This window comes from Manacus vitellinus, unplaced genomic scaffold, assembly GCF_001715985.3.
Source record: "Manacus vitellinus isolate BGI_N305 unplaced genomic scaffold, ASM171598v3 scaffold_22_pilon, whole genome shotgun sequence".
NCBI classification, from domain to species: Eukaryota; Metazoa; Chordata; class Aves; order Passeriformes; family Pipridae; genus Manacus; species Manacus vitellinus.
Genome location: NW_021939632.1, coordinates 10,423,134 through 10,448,779, shown reverse-complemented (window position 1 = coordinate 10,448,779; position 25,646 = coordinate 10,423,134). Strand labels below are relative to the sequence as shown.

Below are 25,646 nucleotides of genomic sequence, written 5' to 3'. Positions count from 1 at the left end.
TTTTTGCAAGAACAGTCATAGCCTTTCTATGACAAAACACTATTGATGCTAGTGTAAGGTTAGCTGAAAAAGCTCAGGAAGACCAGATAAATCCTACAGCTCAAGTATCTAAATTAATTTGATTTTTAAAATAGTAACATAAATTAAACATAACATAAACCACGGAGAGGAGTAAACCTCTTTCAGCATGGAAATTCTTTCAGGCCTCCATGTTAGACCAGGCATGTGGGACTCAAGTGGGTCCTTTAGGAGCTCCTTAGTGAACCAGTCAAGTTGGTTGCTACTGTATAAAAAATGACTCAGTGCCTTGAAGCCTCTTTTATGTATTACCAGCTAGAGCTGACCCAAATGTAATTTTCCATCCTCTCAAAAATGAACAGTGAGGTAAAGACAGAAAACCAGCAGTCCATGTAGAGTTAAAAAAATTGCCTTCTTCCTTATAGGAGAAAAAGTGATTATGGTGAATTGTGTAGGAGTAGAGAGTACATGACTCATGATTCATTATTGTAGTGCAGCAGGGAGGCAGAGCTGAAGAGAAAGCAGAAAGGACAAAAGCAATCCTTCCTAAATCAACAGTTTACATTGCTGTTTGCAGTTATGGTTTGCCCCACAGACATTTTTCACCTTTTTTCCACGCTAAAATTTGGAGGAACTGACAAGAAAACTTTCACAATTTTGTTCTAGGGTAGATTACAACAGAAATTATATAGAAAAAAAGTAAACAATATCCCTGGCCCAAGACAGCATTAAGGACATATTGAACATGGAGGATAAGAGCATTTCACTGAAGTCATTTAAGATAAGGATCTTTTAAAGAGCCACAATCAATCACTTCTCTCCCAGCAAATATTGCCTCTTAACAAGAAGACTTTTCCAGGTTGTGGCTGGGCTAAAAAGTCTTTATAACAGCACTTATGTTCACTACCAATTTTCCTACATTTCTCCAGAGGAGTACAGAGGTGGTGTGCGAATGGTCCTATAAGGTCTCAGACCTTGCAAGACAAAAGAAAAAAAGTCAGCAGACACAGAATGTAAAAGGACCTGCTCAGACACACAAGCTCTTTCCACTGGTGGAAAATGAAGCTGTGGTTATTGAAGGGAAAAATTTGACCTATATTTCTAAATTAGCAACAAGCAAAAAAAAAAAAGCAAACTCAGTACTAGTACAACTATATGTTAAAAATGGAATGTTTCTGTCCTCTGATGCTGCAATTTTGCAGCTTTTACCAATAATGGCAAATTGGTTTGTCAGTTTCATCTCTCAGGACTTCACAAGGTGAAATATTTGGAAATATTAGTCCCTAAAAATATGGAAAACACTTCCTGTCTGTGAAGCTCAGAGCAAAGTCAAACTTCACAAGCACAGTTTATGATCAACAAAAGACTGTGGTGTTCAAGCAACACCATGATACCTGTTTGCTTTCATTATTTCATTACTCTTCAAGTGAACTTTCAAATAGATTTTGTGAACATAACCTTCAAGATGAACCACCTTCCCACAAACACAGAACCTCCTGGGAAGGGACAAGAGACCCACACAAAGGGACCAAGGTGACTGCCAAGACAAGAGTGCAAGAACAGCTTGGGAGAAAAGTGAGATGTCAAGGAATATTGAACTACATAGGAAAAAAGGAAACAAAACTAGATGAGAGGCACTACAGAAAGATGTGTCCTAGAAATCACAAATTGCACAAGCTCGAGTATTTAATACCTGGTAGGCAACAAAATGAAAGAATTCTGTACTTGTAAAGCCAACAGTACAAAAAACACAGACCAAGCTGAATCTCTGCAACTCTACTTCCACAGGTTATATTATACCACTCCAAGCCTAATGCTGCAAGGAGCATGAGCTAGGTCAGAGTGAACATCAGGATGAAGAGGGCACCCAAGGGAAGCAGAGGCAAGGAATCTCGGAGCAGAGGATCTTTACTGACACAGTTACGAATTATTTGCAAAAGGCTGTAATATCCTGGGAGCCAAAGGGAAGGGAGATCTTGGCCGATGTTCCTGTCTGACCAAGCAGAACTCATATCTGACTCACTTCTGCATGGGGGCATGGGTGAATCAAGGCTAGCAGGTTAGTAAAATTTATGTTCTTTCACTTCTATGAGCTGCTAGGTCCTACTAATTTTCAGGTAAATAATGTCAGTGGCAGACAGGTCTACTATGATGTTATTTCTATAAAAAATGTCCGGTCTCTGAGAATAAAAGCCTACTTAGATATCTGCAGCGACTCTGATTTTTACTAAGTAATATATGGAGATTAGAGTTCAATAACAATTAGTTTTTTACATATTAATCCTAACTGTATTTAATCAAAATTTCATGAAAATAATTTTCAAATTATTGTCACAAGTCAGAACAAATCTAAAAAGAAATAATTACTACTATAACAGCTTTGGAAATTAAATATTGTTAATTAAACATTATTTAATTATTATTAAATAATAATTTAATTATCAATTTAATTGATAGAATTTAATTATTCTTTATAAGTAATTATTAAATATTTCACCTTTTTTTGATCAGTAGGACATCTACTATCAGAATTAATCTTCATACATGTTGTTAAATACAAAACATCTCTACTACGTTTCAAAATAATTTTTGCTTTATTAATTTTAAAGCCTCAGCTTCTGTACCATATTCTGTGTTGCACTAGTGATGTTTATATTCTAATTTAGCTTGCAGGGGTTTTTGACTTTCAGTAAGCAATACATGTAATCAGAATTTTGTCAGAAGTGTCAGAATGCATATTCAGATGTACAGTGATTCATCTACTGGATACAGTGATTTAGGTGTCCTGAGAGACATGAAAGACGGCAAACTTGATTTCCCATGAGACAAATTTTTCTCACGCCGCTTAGGCAGATCAAATGTATGAAACATAACAAGCTTAAGCAAAATCTTGACCAAATCAATGACCATTCTGCAATTTTCTCCAACAGAGACAGAATTCACTCCTGATTCATGCTTGACCTCCATCTAACAATCCCATCTCTAGCCATCTCACTGTTGAAGCTGCTTCTCAAATCAGGCCACAGCAGCTCTGAAATCCTGCCACAAAAATCCATGATCTGCAGTTGACCACCTCCATCAAGGACAGCCATAGAACAGTCATTTTCCTACTCAGCTAATATGGTGGGTATAAGGAAAAGACCTCAGAATGCATTTAGTGTCAACCCCTTTGCATATCTATATAGTCCAAAAGTCTCAGCACGTGACCTGACAGAATCTGAGCTCTCCAGACACATATAGAGCAATCCAAATATTATTTATCTATGAGATAAAAAGTACATATATTCATTTTGACAGAAAACTGCTTTTACTGAACATACATTGAAGCAATGGCAGACAGCCAGAGACAACAACACAGAGTAAGCTGAGTGCAACTGTTGATATGCACACCTGTTCATGAAAACTTGCCTACCTGCTCACAGTACAGGTACATGTACAACCTGTCCTTTTGCAATTAAGTACTTTAGTATTCAGAATCAGTGCCCAATTCTCATTTAGGAATTCCACTACTGATAAAAATAAGAGCATATTTATTTCAGTAGGAATTTTGGCTGTATACACATTGAAAGATAACATGCAAAATACGTGATTATAACCAGGGGAGATAAGCTTCTTGTTTTGCTATTAGAAATGCTTTCCTGTCCCTCCATTAACACAACAGTCAGACAAATGACCTATTCAATATTAGTGACTGATCCTGACCTTACAACTCAGGAAAAATTAATTACGTGGAAAAATCATTCATGCTGAAAATTTGAATGCCAAAGCTCTGCAAACAATTCACCTCTGAAGCACTACAAAGCTTAAGTAAAAAGATACTATTTGCAGTACTTACTGCAAGGATCATCACTGGCGCTAAGATGAGCACCACACCTCTTCTGTTCCCATAAGTTCTGCAGTTCCTGTCTTATCTCCCCAGATTTTTATATACTGCTCAGGGAAGGAAAACATTGATCTAAGGGAAACTGAGGCAAAATTCTGTTCTTGTGGCTGTTCTTGCAGACAGCATTAATCACCATGATATCTTCATGCTTTCAGCAAGAAATGTACTTGCAATATACTTGCAAAATGGCTGCCCAAAATAAGCAAATCCAAATATTTGCTGGGCCAAGAAATTTCAGTAGTACACATTTAAATCAGTATTTCTAACATTTAAATGTTGATAGTGTAAAATTTAAAAAAAGCAAAATACTTACAATTTTAAGATTTAATAAGAAGAAATTGAATACTGATTTTCAGATTTAAACAACCTTTAGTTCTTCATATAAATTGCAATTTTTTTAATGTTGCTTACATGCTGCTATTGAAACTTAAACCCTGGCAAAACTAGTCTTTCCCAGAATATTCAGTAACTAGCTATTTACATTTTTAAAACATAAACTAAATTAAATGTCTATCAAAAAGCTAATTACATAATACATATTAATAGTCTAATTATATGATTTTTCTAAGCTATGCAATTGCCACCTGATTATTTAATTTAATATTTTATAGCTGTTATGTCATTAGGAAAAGGTAAGTTTTTCATCAGAACCCAACACGATGTACAGTGAATAAGGCAGATATTTTTAAGTCACTCTTTCCAGATGGAGAAAGGCCTAGATGTACTGGAAAACAAATGGACATGCTATTAACAGCAACTGGATATTAAAATCTGCAATCTCTTCAAAACTTTTTATGTCAATTGGTATTTTTGAATGTAGTGATTATATATTTAAAGACCTACCAATCTGAACTTAAAGTGGACATGAAATTTATCTGAGAAAGCTAACTGCATTATGAAGGATTGATTCCACACTGAAAAATTGTTTTCCTGGAACATGTGAAGCAGTGCTGATTTTATTTTTAATAAAAGCAGATTCACTGGCTAACTACAGAATTTTTCAATGTTCTAAACAATTTAAATTGATAGAAAGATTGTTGGGGTGTCACTACCGTGTTCCAAGGTCCATGGATAACATCCTAGAAGCAGATTTTTGAAATAATATTTTCACTGATATTTCACAGGAGGATGATGAGGAAAAATAATAATTAAATACAGTTCTTAAATTAAGTTCCATGTAGTCACATGTGGAACATCATTATAATTCTGAGTGCCTTAATGCTTGAGTCTACTCATGTGACTGAGCTTAAACAAGTCACTCCCCAGAAAGCTGTCTATTTCTAAAATGCCACCTTACCATCATCAATAAAATGACTTAGCAAAAGGACGTTTTTCTGGGTAGACTCAAGGCACAAAAAGCTCTGTGCATCAGTTTCATGGAGAAAGGAAGACAGAGAGCCTGCATTCTCTTATTGGGTGTTTCTCCAAGAACACCAGATACAATGGTTTCACTTTGTTCAAGAATGTGATTAAGGGACTGAAGACCACAAAAGATTAAATGTGAGATTCAAAAACAGAGCTTGTCTGCCTAAATCCAAAACTTTCATTGCCAGCCTGACCCACTGGTAGACACTTAACCTTTGGAGACACCAAAATTCCAAATGCCACCCTGGAAACATCTTACCTGAGATCTATCCTTGCACATGCTCAGACTTTCCCCAGACTGAGCAGAGAGCTACCTACCTCATACATGTCATACACTGCATGACATTGTCCACCCTTCTGTGAGAGATTACCTCATACAGACACAGCCAGAAACCTTTCAAAATGTAGCTACATTAGCTTTTTGAGGCACTGCTTAAGGAAACAGTAACAGAGAGTTGCTGTGTAACACGGCATTTCCATGAAATCATCAATATGGCTATCATGCAGCAGAGAACACAAAATTCATACAGATGGAGAGAAAAGGAAAAAAAAACCACATCATGATGATGATGATGATAATGATGAAGTAATCAAGGGTAGGCATTTAGAAAGCTCAGGTTTATGCACAGATGGAGACACCTCTCTTTAGACCTGAAGCAGGTAACTTTTCAGATGTAGCATGTTCAAATACACCCCAGATTTTTTTTTAGCATTTGTTTTTGGCTAGTTCATGTGGATCTGTGTGACAAAGATAAGAGCCTCCATGTCCCACTACAAGAAGCTAACAAAATCAGCAAGTTGCAGTCTCAGGAAAGGGATATCACATGCACAACAGAAACTCAGTCTCATCCAATAACTATGACTAGGAGAGGTGTCACACAACTCAATACAAGAGTGTAAGTACAGTAGTAAAGAGAGTAAGTTTGGGATCCACTAAACAAACTGAAATGCAACTAAATCATTAGGCCAGTATCGTAAGACAGTTCTCACAGCTTCTCACTTTCTTCTATATAGTCAAGTTAGGTGGTTTCTGCAGTTTATATTATCAAGTATCTGTCTAATCTCTGACACTCCAGAATGATTTTTTTCAGCTGAAGATGTGGCTAGGTGACTACATGAGGACTGTAATGCAAATGTAGAAGCCATTTTAAGTACTAAATCAGCAGTCCTGCTTGCATCTACATACTTGGAAACTTAAAGGTAAAATGACTTATCTAAAGTCACACATGCATATTTACAGGACTTGATTACAGATCACTGAAAACTAGCAAACACCTTCCACCATAATCTGTGTCTGAACACCACTTTGAGAAGAAAGTAACATTTCTCTTTTTAAAATAAACTACGAGGCTGATTAAGAGATTACTTTCATCTCTTTGCATTCCTGCTCAAATCAATAAACTGTACACATTAAAATTACATTTCAGTACTTTTGGAAGAAAGACATAGTGTAAAGCACAGAAAAATCATCTCTCACCTTCTAGATCTTCCTTTTCAAAATGTGTTTTTAAAATGGAGCGAGTTCCACCCCTATCCACAACAGCTTCTTCATCATTTCTCTGCAAAACAGAAAAAAGGACAGGTAAGCTGCTTCTCATTCGGAAACTATTGGCAAGATTGTACAGTACTATAAAACAAAGATGCTTTTAATATTTAATTGCTGACTCTTCCAACTAAGGAACTAAAAAGTTTTTAAGAATTTCGTTTTTGTTATTAAAATCTATTTCTTATGCATCAGTTTTACTGAGGTATGATTACAGCTAACTTTGATGTGAAGAACTTCTGTTAAAACCTGCAAGATGATGAGTAAGCACTTGTTACTGAGAACTAAAAAAGCTATGAGTCAATAGGACAACGAAAGAGATGAGAGAAGACATGTCTGACCTGGGCAGCTTTATTCTTGCACTCCTGAAGAAAGGGGCTGCACATATATTTTTGTCTTTAGACCAGGATTCTGAGCTACGTCCAGAATTCCCAAATTATAGCACTAACACTCCTTTTACTTTGGCAAAGCTAGAGAATAATACTTTGGTAAGAAATAAAATTAACACCATGAAAACAACTGGCTTCACTTACTGGTGAATTGCAAAGCTCTTGCTTTTCTTTACAAACACTAAGCTGAATTTACTATAAAGGTAGGTAGCATGCACTAATAGCAGAAAACAGAAAAGCTCTTCTTCCTGAGGAACACCTATTTCATGTTTAATTTCATCCCATAGCACTTATGTGATTCATTAGTGTATTGTGCTCAGGTTAGAAAAGCTACAAAAATTGGTGATTTTGCACTTCTGACATGAAAAAAAAAAGCAACACATTTCCCTAAATAGAGAAATTTTTGGGGGGAGTTCAGCAACAAGACACTGGATGCTGTGCTAAAGTATTTGCTTCACTATGAGTTTGACATCACCACTTGTGAAAAAATCTAGCTGCTAAATACAGCCTGTATTTCACAACATGATTTAGAGTGGTTTCCATTAAATTATTATTAAGAAAAAAAGGATGAATTATATAAAAGTATCAATTAATATATCATGAATATATATTTATTTGTCATTAGTGGAGGGTTTTTAGTAAGTGATATTAGAACTAGTATGGCTTAATTTCAATATATAAAATTGGTATCTTAATGGAAGCGTGAAGAAAGGGGATTTGAATACCAGTGCTTGTGATAAATATATATCTATATATAGAATGCAATAAGAAGAAATTAAATTCTCTGAGCACCTCTCCTTAAAGAGCAGATGCCCCAGGCAAAACGATTCACATCTACAGCTGCATATGGCACATTCTGGATATGAGTTTTTGTTTCAAGCTCCTCTCTTTTTTAAAAACAGCTGTCATGCTGTAGCTATCTTACACAGAAAAATCCTATGAATGTGTCAGCACCAAGCATCTGGGCTGTTAAAGAAAGAAAGGAAAACCAAGCGTTACCATGTCTTTATTGGAGTTTTCCACAGACTATGGTCTAACTAAAACATGACAATAAGAGAAAGACTATTGAAAAAGTCTTGTCTTTTAATAATTTATAATTAGTTAATAACCTATTAAGATGTATCTCAGCAGTGCAACTTTGCAACAACCATTTGATCATCTTAGTAAAATGAAATTTAAAGCAGTTAGACATAACTGGGCATGCTTGTCATGCTGGCACAATGCCATGCACCTGGGTAAACGATTAGGCAGGATGTCAAAGGCCAAGTATTACAGCCATATCAGAAGTAGTGCTATTCTAGCAGAAGACATCGACATCAGTATTTTACTGATGCTTAAAAGGACATATGGAAGCAATATTAGGGGAAATTTACAATGGGGGAAATACTAAATTGCTGGACAGCTTAAAGCCTTTACAGATTATCTAAGAAAACTAAATACAAATTAATTCATTAATATTTATCAAAATATGCTCATACACTTTGACTTCTCCTTTCCCATGTGTTCAATTTTCAGCTTCTGGCAATCCTTCTCTTCCCTGCCTCCTTTTCCTGTAATGTCACAGCAAGTCTCAGCCTTGTCTCATTCTCAGAAGTGGGTTTATTCCATTAATATTACAAGGAAAAACAGCTTAATTGGGAGTATCGTGTTGTTGCCAATTCACTTGTCAAACTCTGAGCAAAGTCCAATTAAACAGGCCTTACACTGAACACACTGGCTTCCCAGGGAGCAGTATCAAAGCCACCTTGCATCTACCAGTACAAGAGTTACACTGCATTTATTCTAGAGGTAATTTCTGTGATTCCTGTACTGCGCCCTTGGAGGAGGGGAGAGGTGAGGGAAAGGTACTTGTAGTTTAGTGCAATTAGGTCTTAACCTCATTGGAAGATAAGCACTATTGAAATACCAGTAAAAACAGCAGCAGATCCACTCTACTTTCTCCTGATGATTAGAGACTGGAAACTTAATTTCAGTTGGTAATGCTTTGCTTCTTATTAGAATGTCAGGAAAAATATGAACTTGTTATTTTTAAATGCTGCAACAAATGAGAGTTTGACACTGAAAGTACAGGCAAGACTAATGGTAAAATAGTCATGGAAGATAGAATTCATGCCAACCAGACTCCATACTAACATCCTCAAAACCATGAATCCAGTGCAGTTTTGCCCATCAGTTTCAGCAGGATCAGAATAAGGCATGAAAACTAAATGCTTCTCACTGCCATGCCACGTTTATGTCAGAATTCTACCACTTCTTCCTTTCACCCCATTTGAAGATGATGAAAGTAAGAAGTTTTACACAGGACACAAATCTGCAAGGACTAGAGTATTCAAATCATACTGTCATATTGCAGCAGTCTGCAAACAAATGTGTGGACACACTGACCAGGTACAAGTCCTTGGAACTGTCCATTATTGCAATGAGTTGCTTGCTGAGTCCCGTGAACACTGTGGTCTACTGCTTAAAGCATGGGAGAGGGATCCAGGAAGTCCCCGAGCGCTAATCCTGGATCTGCCACTGACTTGCTGTGTGGCCTTGGGAAAGTCACTTAATCTCTGTGCCTCAGCTTCCCCATCTGTAAAATAGGGATAATAATACTTACTCATCTACCTTCCTCACCGGGCTGCTCTGTACCATAATTAATATTCACACAGCATTTCAGAACTGTAAAGCACTACAGAAGTGCCAAGTCATTCAATTTAAGAAAGTTTACCCATGTGAAGAAATAATGATGGGAAACAACAAATTCATAAAAAACATTTAGGTATAATTTTTTTTTACATGAAACAAATGTATATTAATACCTTCTAATCATTTTACGTTGCATATCTTTGACAAACTTTACATTGAGAATAAATATACTGGGCTCATTTTCTGTTGGCCTAATTCAAGAGCAACACTACAGGAGCCACTGGAATTACATTTCAGCAAAGCTATAATCACAGTGCAATAAACTCGTCATAAACAATCTAACATTTTACTCCCCTTTTCATTATATTTGTTAATTTTTTATGGTTCTATATAGTAATCATACAATATTTATATATAAAATTTAGGCACAAAATTATTTCCCTAAAGCAATAAAATACCAGCAAACACAGTAGAAGAAATAATGTGTCTGGGATAAAAGGGCAAGAAAAAGCCAAGGGTTTTACATGGAAACCACAAGCTCCTTATAGACTAGGGCTCAGCAAGTCTACTCAGTTCATTACTTCACCTCTTACGTTTTCCAAATGAATGCCAAAATGACGTTCACCATGCAGCAGCATCAGCTGCACATATTTCACAGGAAAAAAATCTATTTTAATGAAAGACACTTATAAATACAGTTCTATTTTTGTCTCTCCATACTAGAAGTTTAAATGCAGTGGTGAGTACAGAAAAGCAGACAGTAGAGTCATCTTCTGCATCCTTCACAGTGCAATTCCATGTTTAAATATTTCAGTACTTACACTGAAATATGTATTTGAAGTTGAACAAAATAAAAATAAATAAACCACCTTCAAAAACATTTGACTTATACTTTTTACTAAGCTGTCCTAAAGGAAGAAGGTCACCAGGAGTCCTGGAGTATGAATTTTCAACCCTTAGATCAACAACCTGCTTATCAGAGTATAAAGTGAGGCTATAGCTATTGCCAAGAATTTTAAGTGTATTGGTTAGAATGAATAAAAAGGCCCATGGCTTAGAAACCAAAAACAAATGCCTTAAGTGCCCTTTCCACCAACGTATTGATAAAGTTCACTACCCAAGACATTCCAAAGCTATATAAATGACCTCGTGGAAAGCTTCTCAAAGTGACTCTCTTTAGCTGTGATACAGCCGTAACTACAACTCAACATGTTGCAAAGAGGTTGATCCTTAACCTGCCACCTCCCAGAACTGTGCACTGCCCTTCCACACCTCAGATCAATTTAATTAATGTACACTTTTAGAAAAGCTGAGAAGCATTATTTTATGACAGATGTTTTGCTGTGTTTTTAGTTACAGCTCTTATAAACTGTCTATGCTTTTATCACATTGAAGATGACCGAGTAGAAAGAAAAAGGAAATTAACTGTTTTCAAAGGTAGATCTGTACAAAGGCACATGACACACATTTTTAAATATGCATGTGCTAACGTAGACACATACACTTGTAGAACTTCAGTACATTTCCAGATGATGTAATTAGGACATATTCCTCATGTTCTGTATGACAAGAAGGTAGATTGAAGTCCAGGTGACAATACGTAAATTTGAAGTTATCTATACAGTTTTTATACGTATTTACTAAAACAGGAAAACCAATACCTTATCTTAAAAGACACTGTTCCATATATTATAAAAGCCACCTGAATACTGGACAAACATTTACTGAAGATCATCTGTTCTGATCATGGCAGTAAATGAAATAATAATATAACAATAAATATACATTAGGAAATGGGAAATTGTTAGGACAACAGGAAATTTTTAAATGGTTGCAATGAGTATGTCTCATTGTCTTTCCCTTGCTAGGTACTCTGCTCCACTACTATGATATTTTTTATATATATTTTGAATAGAAAAGTCAAAATGTATAACACAGAAATTTTCATGTTACGTGGAAAACTACAAATCATTTCTTTTCTTGATCTTTCTTTTTATCTAATTTCCCTCATACTTGGTTTCTTTTACTTACTGTCCTGTATATGTTCAGTGTTTTCAATAAACTGGATGATTGCTTTCCTTTGAAATACAATGCAAAAACCAGCTACAAAGAGTATTAATATTCCAGGCAATTTTTTCACAGTTTTTAAGCCTTTAAATAAAATCCTTTCGCTTTTTATTACATTCGTAATATACCCACAGCATAAATCATAACAACATAACCAAAAGATTCTTTTTTTGGCATCTTCCTTTCTGTAAAATATGTAACAGAGCAGAAGCCATTTTGATTTTTTATGCACTAGAAATTATGCATGACACACCTGCTGACTCATACAGCAAATAATCATGGCATTAATTACTTTTCCGTATAAGCCACTTATTGATGATTAGACAACCTACATAATTCTCAAATGCCATCTGGAACTCAGGAATGGTTGTCAGCATAAAATATTAAATACTGCCTTCCTATAAACAGTATAAAGCTGTAATATTGTGCTGATCTTGGCTGGGGTAGAGTTAACTTTCTTTACAGTGTCTGGTATGGGGCTGTGTTTTGGATTTGGGTTGAACGCAGGACTGATAATACAGAGATGTTTTTGTTATTGCTGAGCAGAGCTTACACAGAGCCAAGGCCTTTTCTGCCTTTTGTACTGCTACGCTGGCCTGGAAATCAGGGGTCCATGGGAGGTTACCCCAACTATCCACGGGGATATTGCAGACCATATGACATCATGCTCAGTATACAAAGCCGGGGGGAAGAAACAGGAATGGGGGGGACCTTTGGAGGGACAGCATTTGTCTTCCCCAGTAACTGCTACCCATAATGGGGCCCTGCTCTCCTAGAGATGGCTGAACACCTGCCCATGGGAAGAAGTGAATTAATTCCTTGTTTTACTTTGCTTGTATGTGCAGCTTTTGCTTTCCCTATTAAACTGTCTTTATCTCAACCCACGAGTTTTAAAGCCTTTACCATTCTGATTCTTTCCCCAGTGCCACTGCTGGGGGCATGAGCAAGTGGCTGCATGGGGCTGGGTTGCTGGCTCCGGTTAAACCATGACAAATATATAATTTAGTTATTTTATATTGCAAATAATTACATATACTTAAAAGATGGAACTCAAATATATTCATTTCAGTTTATATGTATTATCATAAAGTTAGTGGTAAAAACCTCGGGTATTCACCTTTCAAATGGACTATAATGAATTTCTAAACATTTATCCAGACACCACACACAACTGCCTTTTCAATCTGAAGATATTTCAGCATTACTGCTTTGTGTTGTATTCATTTTACAAACCCATTACAGAATATTTGTATTCTTAAGGTCATTTTGGTCAAGTTCAGCTTGACAATGCATAAAGACGACATTACTAAAGACACAGAAAACTGAGTTATTCAAACTCAGGAGCTGCCAAGTGCATATTGGAATATCTTGCAAAGACAATTAACCTAAATGGCTAAAAAGCTGTTGTATGTAGATGGATGCCTCCCTGTTGTAGGAGGTAAATCACTGGTGACTGCCATGTTCAGCCTTGTCCTTTAAACTGTCCTTGAGCAGATATGCTCACACGAAACTGATTTAATGCAAAATGTGTATACCCACAATTTAGATGCTACAATTCTTTTCTCTTTTTGAAGACAAGCACAGGGGTTAAAAAAAAAAAACCAAAACCTTTTTGAATGTTATTCTGCTTAATTGCTTATATTACATATAACAACATTTAGCAATCTTCTGAGGTGCAAAATACAGTGAATTTTATCTTTCTGATGAAATAGAATTGCTTTTCCATTCCACTAGCTACATTATCATCCTTTTCCCCTCTATCCACCTATCAAGGAAGACCCATCAAAACACATTTATAATGCAATAAGGTCTGTTCTGTAAGGTCTGAAGAATTATTTTTAAAAGTGTCCCTTTAATGATACTGTTTTTGCAGTAATCACTACTAGTTAACATAAAGCACATATTCCTTTTGGTCAGCTCTACATAGTTCAGGCTATGCAACAAAGTAAAAAGCAATTACTTTTCATCTCAGATTTGCATCTTCCCCAGGGCTCCATGTCATATGCATAAAAGCATCCTTCTGTGTCTTCTTTCTTTCTCTTTTTTTATAGCAGAAGCCAAGATAACATTTAGCATGACTCAATAACGAAATACCAAGTTCTGCAATGCTGCTAAAAAATGCATTAATCAGCACTGGCTCCAAAGAACTACTTTGCTACTGACCAGAGACTGAACACATCTTTAATGTAATAATACAATTTTTTTAACATATAAACATAGATAATCATTGCAGACATTAACTCTAAGCACATACTACTGTTATAGATTCAATGAGACAAAACACAAGGAGAATATACACACATAAATAAAACAAAGCAGTTTTACAGAGAATTAAATGCTCACTAATACTTGTAAATTCCTACGTTTATCTGCATTGAAGCATCCTGTGCTGGTCATATATCATTATGCACAATACAGCAGCTATGAACTGATGCATAAATGAATGCATAATCACCAAAATATTTCCTTAACATTTGATAAAGAATCTTCTATCTTAGAAATGCCACTTTAGGTAGAAACAATACATTCCTTACATTTGCAAAGCAAACATGATAAGCTCTTTATCTATTCTCCATACACCTATCCAACTGAAGACAACATTTCTATTTAAAGAAGATAAACCAGGATATTAAGGCAAAATACTAACTTAACTTGTTGCAGTGGTTAGGTGCCCCACTTTCTCTGTCTAACAGGGCCAGTGGGGTTGCAGACAATGACACAGGATAGGACACAGACCAAACAACGAACCTTCCCACCTAAAAGGCTTGATAAACCTGTTAGAGCATTGGATGAAATAATTAGAGCAATAATGAAATAATGAACTGTTATATTCTTTCTGGACTCTGGTACCTGTTTTAAGCACCTGCAATTAATTGCAGCTGAGTTTACCATGCTTTGTATGTCTTTGACTAAAATTATCAGGACTGTTAAATAACGCAACCACCTTGCACTTCTGTGTTCCTTTGAACATTTTCAGGTTTTTTCAGCCTCATAATTTCTCCCTTTCCTTCTATCCTATCACATCTGCCAGATTTGCAAGCTAATCTTTATTCAATTGCTAGTTGCAGCCAGACCTCTGAATAAATAAAAGACAGCATTACTTGCTGCTATGTAGATGTAGAAGTAGGGTCATATCTGCATGACTGAGATTTTATTGCCTTTACTTCTTTTTTTTTTACTACAACATAAAATACTTAGAAGTTATAGAGGTGAGAACAGCAGAGATGGTTATTTTCTCCTCTTTGGTTATTATTCAAAAGTCCTACATCATCCTAGCGAAGTCCCATCAGCTGAAACCCTGTTTTCTCATTTCATAGCAATGGCTATGTCAACTACTAGAGAAAAGTCCAATAGCAAGAAGATGTATGTGAATATTTTATCCAAAGCCCAAATGAGATTTACTTTTAGCTGGCCTGGGCTGTTTCTTGGCCCACTGCCAGGTGAGGGATAGATCCAGGATAACAGCATTATTTAGGTGTAGTTAGAAGTTAAATATTCAGAGTTTAGCCCACTATGCAATAGGATATTAGCTGCTGGGCAGCAAATGGAAAAAAGAGCATTAACTCCTAGTTTCTTAATCAGGAGTAAAATATGTTGGGTTTTAAGTTGGATACACTTCCCATTTCAAAGGATCTGCCTTCAGCCTCAGAAAAAAATAATGTGTTTTCAGATTTCTTTACCTCAAAATAGGGTCAGGGAGAAGAATCATAGAAGGTAGCCTTCTTGAAGCAGCTACTCATGTGGAAATAGCAAGTGCAAAGAAGAGAAAGGGTCACAACCAACTCAGTAGAACCTGTTTTAACAACAGCTACAACACCACAGAGAGGACTTTTTGTCTTCTTTTACAACCAGTCACAAAAATTATGTAGTATGGCAACTGCATCCTTTAGACGCAAATCTGTGCAAACCACAGTTCAAAACAACACCTTTTTTGACATTCCAAGCCAGCATGACCAATAATAAATTAAATCCCTCTCTCAGAAACACTGATATAATGTTCAGCAATTCTTCTGCTTCTCAGACAATTTTCAATTATATTTGACAAACACTTTCTACAAGCACAATACAAGGATTAATCAAGGCAGCAGGAATGATTCTCATGCTTCCAAATCAGTTTGCCAACACTAGAAATATTGTTGCTTTTCTAGGTAGCCTGACTGAACCAAATCTAACTGAAGTGTTAAAAAATAGTATTGCCCTTTAGTCATCCATTTTCAGGCAAAATTAACATCAAATACCATATAATTTTCTGTTACAAGCCCAAAGATTAAATTGGACTCCTTGTGGTCCTTCAGAGTTGCCTTCTATATGATCTATTATCTTCCAGAAGAGAAAACAAGATTGTGTTCGGTTTGTTTGGCTTTTTTAAAACTGGAACTTGTATATAACTTCCTTGAAGACAACTGACACGCCCTTTTTGACCAAAAAGTATAAATTCAAATGTAGTCTGAAGAGTTTCCAAACCATCTATATTTTCAGGGACTAACTTCAGCAGAAAATCCAGAACTGATGACCCAGTATTTCTCTTCTCCAAAGATTTAGGTTGGTCTATGTGATTTTGTTGTCATGGGTGAATTTTTTATCAACACAACTGTAATTGATGTGACTGAAAAACACAGATTTGTATCACCCTGAAATGTTCTGCTGCATGCAAATGAACAGCTGCCGTAATGGAAAAGAAGAGACCTTTTGCACTGCCTATACAGTCAGAGCATCAGAAAAGAGAAACTCTTCATCTTGTAATTAGACAATGACATTCTGATTATCTTTGCTCTCACTCTTCATCTGTCTCAGGTCGTCAGTGAGCCATGGTGATCAGGGTGAGTAATGCCAGAGAAAACAGTTAGGAGCCACTCTGTTCACAAAGAACATGAAAAAATAATTAAATCCTCCAAGCCACTTATAATATAATCTACTATCTGAAAGTTCAGGTAGTCTAGTTAATTCACACAGGCATTAAGAAAAGCAGTAAAAAATGCAGAAGCGGGGGGTGGGGGGGGAAGCAGAAGAGAAATAAGTGAGATAAAGAAATTGATAATATATTCTGAGAAATAACAGGGCAAATCAACAAATTTCAGATGCCAAGTTTGAAGTCACTTGTGCATCACTTCTGCCCAGGCAATGAAACATTGCACTGGAAGGAAAATTTTTGTATTGAAGACTCACTCAAAATACATTGGGAAAATGATCATGACAGTGGATTAGATAACCAGGGATTTGTATGGCTTAAAACTTTACACAGCACAAATGGAAGACACATATTCAGGAATCTGTGCTGCCAAAGAATCAAATATGAATTAAACAGCAGTTCAACTGGTCTTCCTACCTCAGAGAGATCTAAGAATTAGACTTGTACAAATTGCTCATCTGCTGTAATCTGGAAGCTTTACAATCATCACTTCCATGACCTTGTTGTTCTAGACTAGTTAAGTCACTCGAAAATAAAAACAAGCTAAAAATTAAAAACAACTGATAAGACTTTAACAGTGTGTTTAATATTGAAATTACAGAACCTAACTTTTGGAAAGGAAAAGGGACAAGGATTACTATAGAGTAGAAAATAAATGTGAACATGGCATTTCATGTTTCACCAGTGGTTCTATTCAAAAGTATTTTATTGTTAGAACAGACTGCTATTATTTTCATTGACAAGCTTCTCACAATGCCACTAAATTGATAGACCTATGTGCAAATGTAGAGAACAGTAAGGGAGGACATGATGTCCATCAGACACATCTTTGAAGGCTATTAATCTAAATGTTCCCAGTGTTCAGTCTTTTAGGAAAATGGCAGAACTCACTAGATATCAAGTTTTACTGGCACATCACAGGTAATGCCATTTTTGAATTATGTATCATTACTTGTATCTCATTATACTGCTCTAAAGTGAAAACAATTACAAGCACAATGCCAACAAATAATATCCAACAGATGCCCTTCATACCTTCCTTGACAAGACAACACCATCTCCTTTTATTAAAGAATGGATTGCTTTAAAGAAGAAAATGCTTATATCTTAAACATGATGCCACAAGCTACTTGGCATACAAGTCTTTAATTTATTACAAATTTGTACCAGGTTTATCATAGAATCATTAAGGTTGGAAAAGATCTCCCAAGTTCATCAAGTCCAACTTTTGACTTAATATCACCATGTCCACTAAACTATATCACGAAGTTTTTGAATACCCACTCATTTTTTGAACATCCACTCATTTATTGAACACTTCCAAGGATGGTGACTCCACCACTTCCCTGAGGAGTTTGTTTCAATGCTTAACCACTCTTTCAGGTTTAGTGCAACAGGCTCCTTCTCTTCTGGCAATATCTCGATGTAGGTACTAAACAAATAATAGTAATCTGCTGATCTGTATTTAGTCCTACAAGCATCCCTCCTCATGCCTGCAAATTCTGCCTACCTTTTCTTTGACTAGCATTGCTATTAAACATGTATGTGTATGCACATGTGGAGAAAGAAAAATAGTGTTTTGACATATGTGATGTAAATATATGCACAATGAGCTATTCAAATAAATTATTGATTTGTAACTGTTTCATTAGTCACATAATTTAAAGGACACACAGTAAATAGCCTTGGGTTAAGAATACTTGGCAACCCAAGTATAATAAAATGAACACAACTAGTACTTCTGCCCAGTCATTAACAGGTTATACTTCATCTTATAGATTACGGAAAGAGTTTTGTGGAGGAGTTTCGAAGATCGCGCAGCGTAACACCAAGTGCACTAATAACTGCAAGATGAATAGCAATTGGAAAATCAAAACTGATACTGCCAATAGAACAAACACAGAATTCAACCTTGTGCCAGAATCTCTCTCTTGGAGGGAAAGGAAAAGGCAAGCTGTAAAGCTTCTAAAAGAAAGACTAGAAGTTTTTATTTGAGAAGATGAGTAAATAGACCTTAAATAGCAAGTGATGTAGGCAGAGTGATAAGCGAAGATGATATTAACACCAGTAATCAAGTGAAGCAAAGCTGTAAGAATTAACGTCAGCCAGACAGATGAGATCATAATAGCCATGGTGCTGAGGTGAGCAAGACTTCAATCTGATTTATGGCTACAGGAACAAACAGGAACTGTCAGGTCCCAGAGCAACATAGAGCAAGAATATATCAGGAAAGAAAAGAAAACTCAAGAATTGTTTCTGAAATGATTATATTCAGGAAACCACTGAAGACCAAGAAAATTTTCTGAGCTAGGTAGAGTTTAACTGGAGTGGGGGAAGACCACTAAAAATAAAGCAGTGGCACCTTCATAAAGGTCATGCTTATGGCTACATTATCTGAAGAAAGGTGTGGAGGAGGATGTAAAAAGCTGAGGATGGATTCCTGAGAGATCTAAACACATACTTATATGCAGAAAGAGGAAGGGGAGAGGAGACCCACCAAGTAAGAAACCGAGTTTGAAAAGAGAAACAATCAACAAGGACAAAATAACAAATGCCTAAGAACAACAAAATTTAGCGAAGACTCTAACATAGCATCACAGAGATGACAGATGGAGTGGAGGAGAACAAAGGACTAGCCTGGAATTCCTCCAGGAAGAAGTCAAATGGAACATTAGTGAGATAAATTTCAGTGCAAATGACAGAAACCAGAAGTGGGCAGTTCTAGAAAGGCACTAGAAGACAAGAAATTATGACAAGGGTACAAAGCATACTAATGGAGAAAGGGGCAGGAGATGAAGGACATCAAGGGATAGGACATTAATCTGGTGAATACAAACTTCTGAAGTTGAGGGTTGGCTTGTGTTGTTGGGGTTTTTTTAATATGAAGAGATTCAGGCATATTTGTTGTATATGGGCAGGAATTCAAGGAGAGAAACAGAAATTTAAAAAAAATAAAAAATTTTAAAATAAAAAAAAAAGAAGATCAGATGGTGGATAGGGACAGGAAAAAGTTCACTGGAACAGGTTCAAAGACTACAAAACAAAAAGTCTGTTTCAGTAAACAAGGAGGAAGCTTCAGTTTTGACCTTAGTTGGTTAGTTTTAAGAAGTTCATATGGAGAGGGGGGGAATAGATAAGATGAATGGAGGCCTAGATGACTAATAAAAATACATAACAGGCAAAACTGCAAGCAAAAATACTCATAACAGATGACAGAAATCCCAGAGATTAAGAAATACAGAGAGTCAGCAGAATCAAAAGATTTTCACCAGAGATAGCAGTATCTCCAAGGCATTGCAAATGGCATTAGGAACTGAGAAAATGGATACTGGGAGTCAGCCAGAACCATGAATTGTCAGAAGGGTTTGGAACTGTATGAGAAGAACAAAAAATAGTGCTTAAAGGGAACTGATAAGCTGATAGAGGAAAGTAGAAAGGAATAAAGGAAGTAAGGGCAGAAAAAAAGCCCCCAAGATTAACAAAATAGAAGTTTGTTACAAAGTCCTATTCCTGGAGAGAGGGAACAAAAATGTTTAAAAATTTCAAATACTTACCACAGAAAAGGAACTTGGATAACACAGTGCATAGAGAGACCAATTCAGTTGTGTAGCTGATCTGGCACACGATATACAGTTCAAATGAGAAACAGCACCAGGGTAGCTAAGAGTTGGATGGTTATCCATATGGAAACTGAAAGGTGAGAAGTTATGAATGGAAGAAAGTTGCAAGTCAAAAGCAGACAGAGAGATGGGAATAGGTAGAGTTGTATGCATGCAGACCATAACAATATTAGAAAGACAGGCAGAAGGAAATTCTTTTGTTAAATAAATAAATAAATAAATAGGAACAGGAAGAACACAGAACACAACAGCACAGAAGCACCAAATTCTTTGACCCAAATTGAAAACAGATATTGTTGGAGGTAACAGTCTCCACAGAAAGGACCAGAGGTGAGGTAGCATTAATAAACAAGGAATAAAGCTCTGTGGGCTGGAGGGAACAGCAGAAGGTAAAAAGACAACCTCTAGGTACTCTGAGACTGGTAACCAGAAACATCAAGAAAATAAAAGACCAAGTAATGGAGGAGATGAGAAGTTCTGCACCTGAAGGAAAAAGAGAAGTGACAGGAATGACACAAATTGAACCAAAGGCAGATGTAATTTAAGGGATGAATTAAAGGACATTACACCAAAGTGTAATTTAGACATAGGTTGATATAAGAACATCAAAAGCATCAGAAAACAGAGAGATAAACAAGCACCAATAAAGCAATAAAAATCACAAGAGATTCATATATCCTGAAACTTCTGTTACCTGAAGTTGTTAGACATATACTCTCTCTGACATATATTAACAAACTACATTGATAAGGATGATTTGGTTTGACATAGTTATACTAGGAAAGATTTAATCCCCTGAAGCTTATACTGCATGCCAAGTCCATATAAGTTGTACTGGTCAAGATATTTTATATTTGTACACTCTGTAACTATACTAAAAGTTCATGCCAACATACACTAATAAATCTTTTGTAATGTAGAACTGGACTAATCTGAGTCCTATTCTCCCAGGAATTTTAATCATATTTATGGATCGTTTGCCAGAATGGCATACTGATTGCTTAATTCTTCTCAAGATACAGTGCACAAGGGAGTAAATAACATCAGTGGTCAAGTGTTCTTATGCATCCTTGGATATAGAGAGGCCTGGGTTCTTGCAGAGGAGTGTTAGAGGTTTTTTTAAGAAGCCTGTTTTGTTATTTTAAGATGACATTCTTTTCCAAGCCCAACATCACACACTAGTACGTGTGATATTTAACTTTACCAACAATTATTTTCAAGTAGATTTCTGAAGGTAAAGGACTGTAAACAGAATGAGGCCAGCTATTGTATTCTAAACCAGGCATATCCCTTAACTAATTTACTTTACAGGATCCCTGCTGCCCAGCTCTGTACAGAAGCAGCTGCCATAAGTGTCCAAAGCCAGAGAGTTTGAATCTTGTTTGCTGTGACTTGAATAAACAGCATAAGAGATTCATCAGTTCACCTTGCAAAGAAAGGTGCTATTCTTTACATTCCTCTATTAAATTAGAGATTTACAGGTGTGTACAGTGTGGCCAAGCAAAGACAGGAAAATTAAAAGGAAATTAAACTAGAAATTGATAATGACACTTTTATGAACATAAAAGGAGGCCCATGAGGGAAATAAAGTCTTAGCAATTACCAGCGAAATTTGTTTATAGCTGATGATACAGACGTTGCTTAAAACGTATATTTAATCCTTGTCTCTGCAATTGCAAATGATACTAAAAAGGAAACACTTTAACAGTTCTAATCTGCTGAAGCAGGCAAGAAAGGGACTCAGAGCATGTCTCCCTTCTGTGCCAAGGTTGCTGTTACTGTAGATGTTCAGGACACAAGGCAGTGCTAGTAACTACTTTTGACAGCACAAATTACATCTTTCACTGACTTCCACAGCAAATATGCATGTTTGCATTAGAAGTTAGATTGCTGAAAAACTTCAGCACATCTTTATCCTACAAAATAGAAAACCACTCAGGAAAGAGGAGGAGGAGAGCAGAAGGCAGACTGGGCAATAACCAAGCCCAATGAGTAACTGCAAGACTCACTAGCAGCAACAAGAAATTCATTGATGACTACGTGCAGAAGGACTGGTGACAGTACACTGAGATCTAGCAGAGGATCAAGTCTGCCCAAGGCAACAAGGCAACCACATTCCCAGAGAAAGAGGTCTTCACTTCCTTCTGGAAGAAAAGAATGCCAGCACAGCTTTTCATTGTCACATGGTTCACCTTTCATACATTAGGTAAACTTTACTGGCAATATCCAGACACTGCCACTAAATCCTGTGCCCTGGTAATCTAAGACATGGTATTTTTGCCATGTATTAGCACAGCTACCATAATGTGTATTCTAAAGACAAGATCAAGTCACAGTTATCAGTACTCACAGCTAGGCCTATACTTGTCACATGGAATCTAAGCACCTAGGAATAATCTTCAGCAACACAGTAAAAAATCACTGTATTACTGTTACTGTTATTAAACTATCATTTTGTATTTTTCATATGTACTAGATTTTTCTATTGATCATTCAATGTACTTCATTAAAAATAATACATAGCAGGTAACACTGAGGTAACATCAACCAACCTCAATTTTCTTATATACTAACAGTTGTCTAAACTTAAATTTCAGGTTGTGATGTGCACAATCACCGTTTAAGGCACACATACATGAATGAAGTCTATTTGGTAATATTTACCAAAATTTATTCCTGAAACAGGACTACAAAAGTTAGAGAAACAATGGGAAGGAAAAACAGGAAAGAGAAGTCTGATTGTTATTTTCCAAGTTTAAAGTATTTCAGATAACCTTAGAAGAAAAATAGGAAATAAACACTTAAATATATTTTTAAAATTAACTAAAGTGCGACATTAACTAAAGGTGGTATAACTGACCTGCATGGCTAACTCTCAAACAGAAACCCCCTTAGAGTATAACTCATCCCCTCACATTATAAGCTTGACATCAAGTCTCCACCATGCCAATTCCTATCTCCAAACAGACTCCACACCTGAATGGACTTGCTCAATTGCAGCTCCCCTTACTAACGTAAGGACAAGGTATTTCTCAATTGTTCCACTTGCAGGATTCAGACAAATGTGACACTGCCTTTCCTGGAAAATTTTAATCACAGGATTGGGATACAAAACTGATACTGCTTTTGTTAGAATACTTTTAATTGCGTTAAATGTGGATACAAACCATATGGGTATGATTTCTTGCACGTATTTTAATGACTCTGCGTGCCTGCATAAAATCTTTAATAAAGAGAATTCAAACCAGTGAACTCATTATGCCATCAGGAGAGAAACGGATGAATTTTAAATCACTGCAGGCTCCTATATACATTTTTGTTTCATTTAAGCAGCCTGGAGAAAAGAGGGAAGCTATTATAAAAATGAGCAAGATTTTACAATACCTCAAGACTCCCTCATGTTGCTTAATGCCTGTTTTACATTTTCAATTCAATGCACCAAATTGAATATTTTTTATCACTTGATCATTGCTGCATTACTTGAGAACATTTGAGAGTTCCAAATTTCCACTAGAAATTAACAAATTGTTTTTCACAAGTTGACTAAAAACACAACCCTTGAATCAGTAGAGTTCTTGTTCAATTTAATTTACTCTTTTTTCAATTATTTATATCACACCAGATGATCTTCTTTTATTCAGTTACTTTAAAATTTGCTTAGCTCAAAATGTTAGTCTAACCTTTCCCTTTAGGATTTATTCCCTGCTTATATCAATTGGTATCGGAAGATGCATATTCCATATAAGACATTCCAAAACAACATGAGGTTTCATCACTAAAACAACTGCTATGAATTAAGCAAAGCTATTTTCAAAGCTTTTCTTCTCCATAAGATTCCCAACAAACATTAGTATTTATAATTTTCTGTACATTCAGTCCTCATTTTTCAAGGATTCCTGTCCATATTTTTCCATAAATAACTGACTAGTTAATAGACAATCCAAATTTCCTTAACAGATAATGTGACTCTGCCCCCCTACTCAGCCCTGTTGTAACATAACTGGAGAGCTGTGTGCAGTTCTGGATTGCCTTCCTACATGAATAACACTGACATACCAGAGTAAGCCCAATAAACGGCCACAAAGGTCACAGAATGAGAGGCTGAGAGAGCTGGGACTGTTCCAGCCTAGAAAAGAGAAGGCTCAGAAGTGTCTTAACAGAACATACAAATTACTTCACTGGGGACAATGCAGAGAAGGCTTAGCCAGACTTTTCTTAGTGGTTCCCAGTGACAGGGCAAGACCAAATGGGCACAAATTAAAATATGAGAAGTATCACTTAAACATAAGAAAAAACTTGGTCCCCTCAATAATAAGGGAATAGCTGTATTTCCCCACCTTATCATCAGTCACATCTTGTAATCTCTTGCTAGTATATACATTGCTCAAATGATTCAGGAAAGCAGTTTTAGGGTCACACTGAAATCACTTGGCACAATGAAAAGCAGAATGTAGTTTACTCTGTGGTTTATATTGATTCTACTAATGAAGCAATCTATTAGAATGTACCAGAATTATGGTTCAGCTTCTACTTCTAATGACAGCAAAGCCACTGACCACAACAGTGTAACAGCACTCATGTTAATGGGGTTTTTTTAATTAATAATATTTTTTGAAAAGTTAAGTAAAGCAAAATAAATATGGCTTGCAAGGAAACAAAAAACAACATGAACAAGTCAATTTATTTATAAGGCTCATTACAGGCTAGGGGGGTGAGAAGAGAATGATGCGGAGGGAGAGACAGAGAATGAGCCACAGCTGAGATTGTTTCTTCTCTTAAAAAGGGTACTCTAAGTAATACATAGTCATTCTCTTTCACTGCATTAATACCATCAACTTCCCTACTACTTCCTCTCACGTAGTTTCACCTCCACAGGAATTGATTGGGACTAATTGTGACTCTTCTAAATTTTTTTAACAGATTACTGTGGCATTATTGCTGTGATTTGTTCATATTTTCATACTGCATCTTGGAAAAACTTCTTTAAATAATCTTCATTCAGAATGACTGCATGGTGATATTCTTGGAACACCAAATAGAGTGGAACATTCTTGGAATTATGTATTTTGCGACCATGCAGTTAGTTGTGACCATGTAGTTTGGTCATGATCTCCCATTTGTCCTAGTGTTGCCATTTCCTTAAAAGCTGGCACTATAACTGGCACTATAACCTACTAAAAAAGGTCAGTAGTGTGGAATCAGAATGGCAATCAGTAACAAG

The 25,646-nt window shown here is 36.2% G+C and overlaps 1 protein-coding gene across 8 annotated transcripts in view; it reads right to left on the bottom strand.

Moving 5' to 3' along the window:
* Positions 1–25,646, bottom strand: part of SLC4A10 (solute carrier family 4 member 10) — a 118,345-nt gene that overhangs the window by 89,503 nt on the left and 3,196 nt on the right. For 7 of the 8 annotated variants that reach the window (XR_001920640.3, XR_001920639.3, XM_018072523.3 and 4 more), the window contains exon 2: positions 6,744–6,825. Coding sequence is in view for 6 of the 8 variants with exons in the window: in XM_018072523.3 (XP_017928012.1) it covers positions 6,744–6,825 (82 nt within the window). In the remaining 2 variants the exon portion in view is untranslated. Of the gene's footprint in view, positions 1–6,743; positions 6,826–9,583; positions 9,774–25,646 lie in introns of all 8 variants that reach the window. The other variant, XM_018072525.3, reaches the window with a different exon arrangement.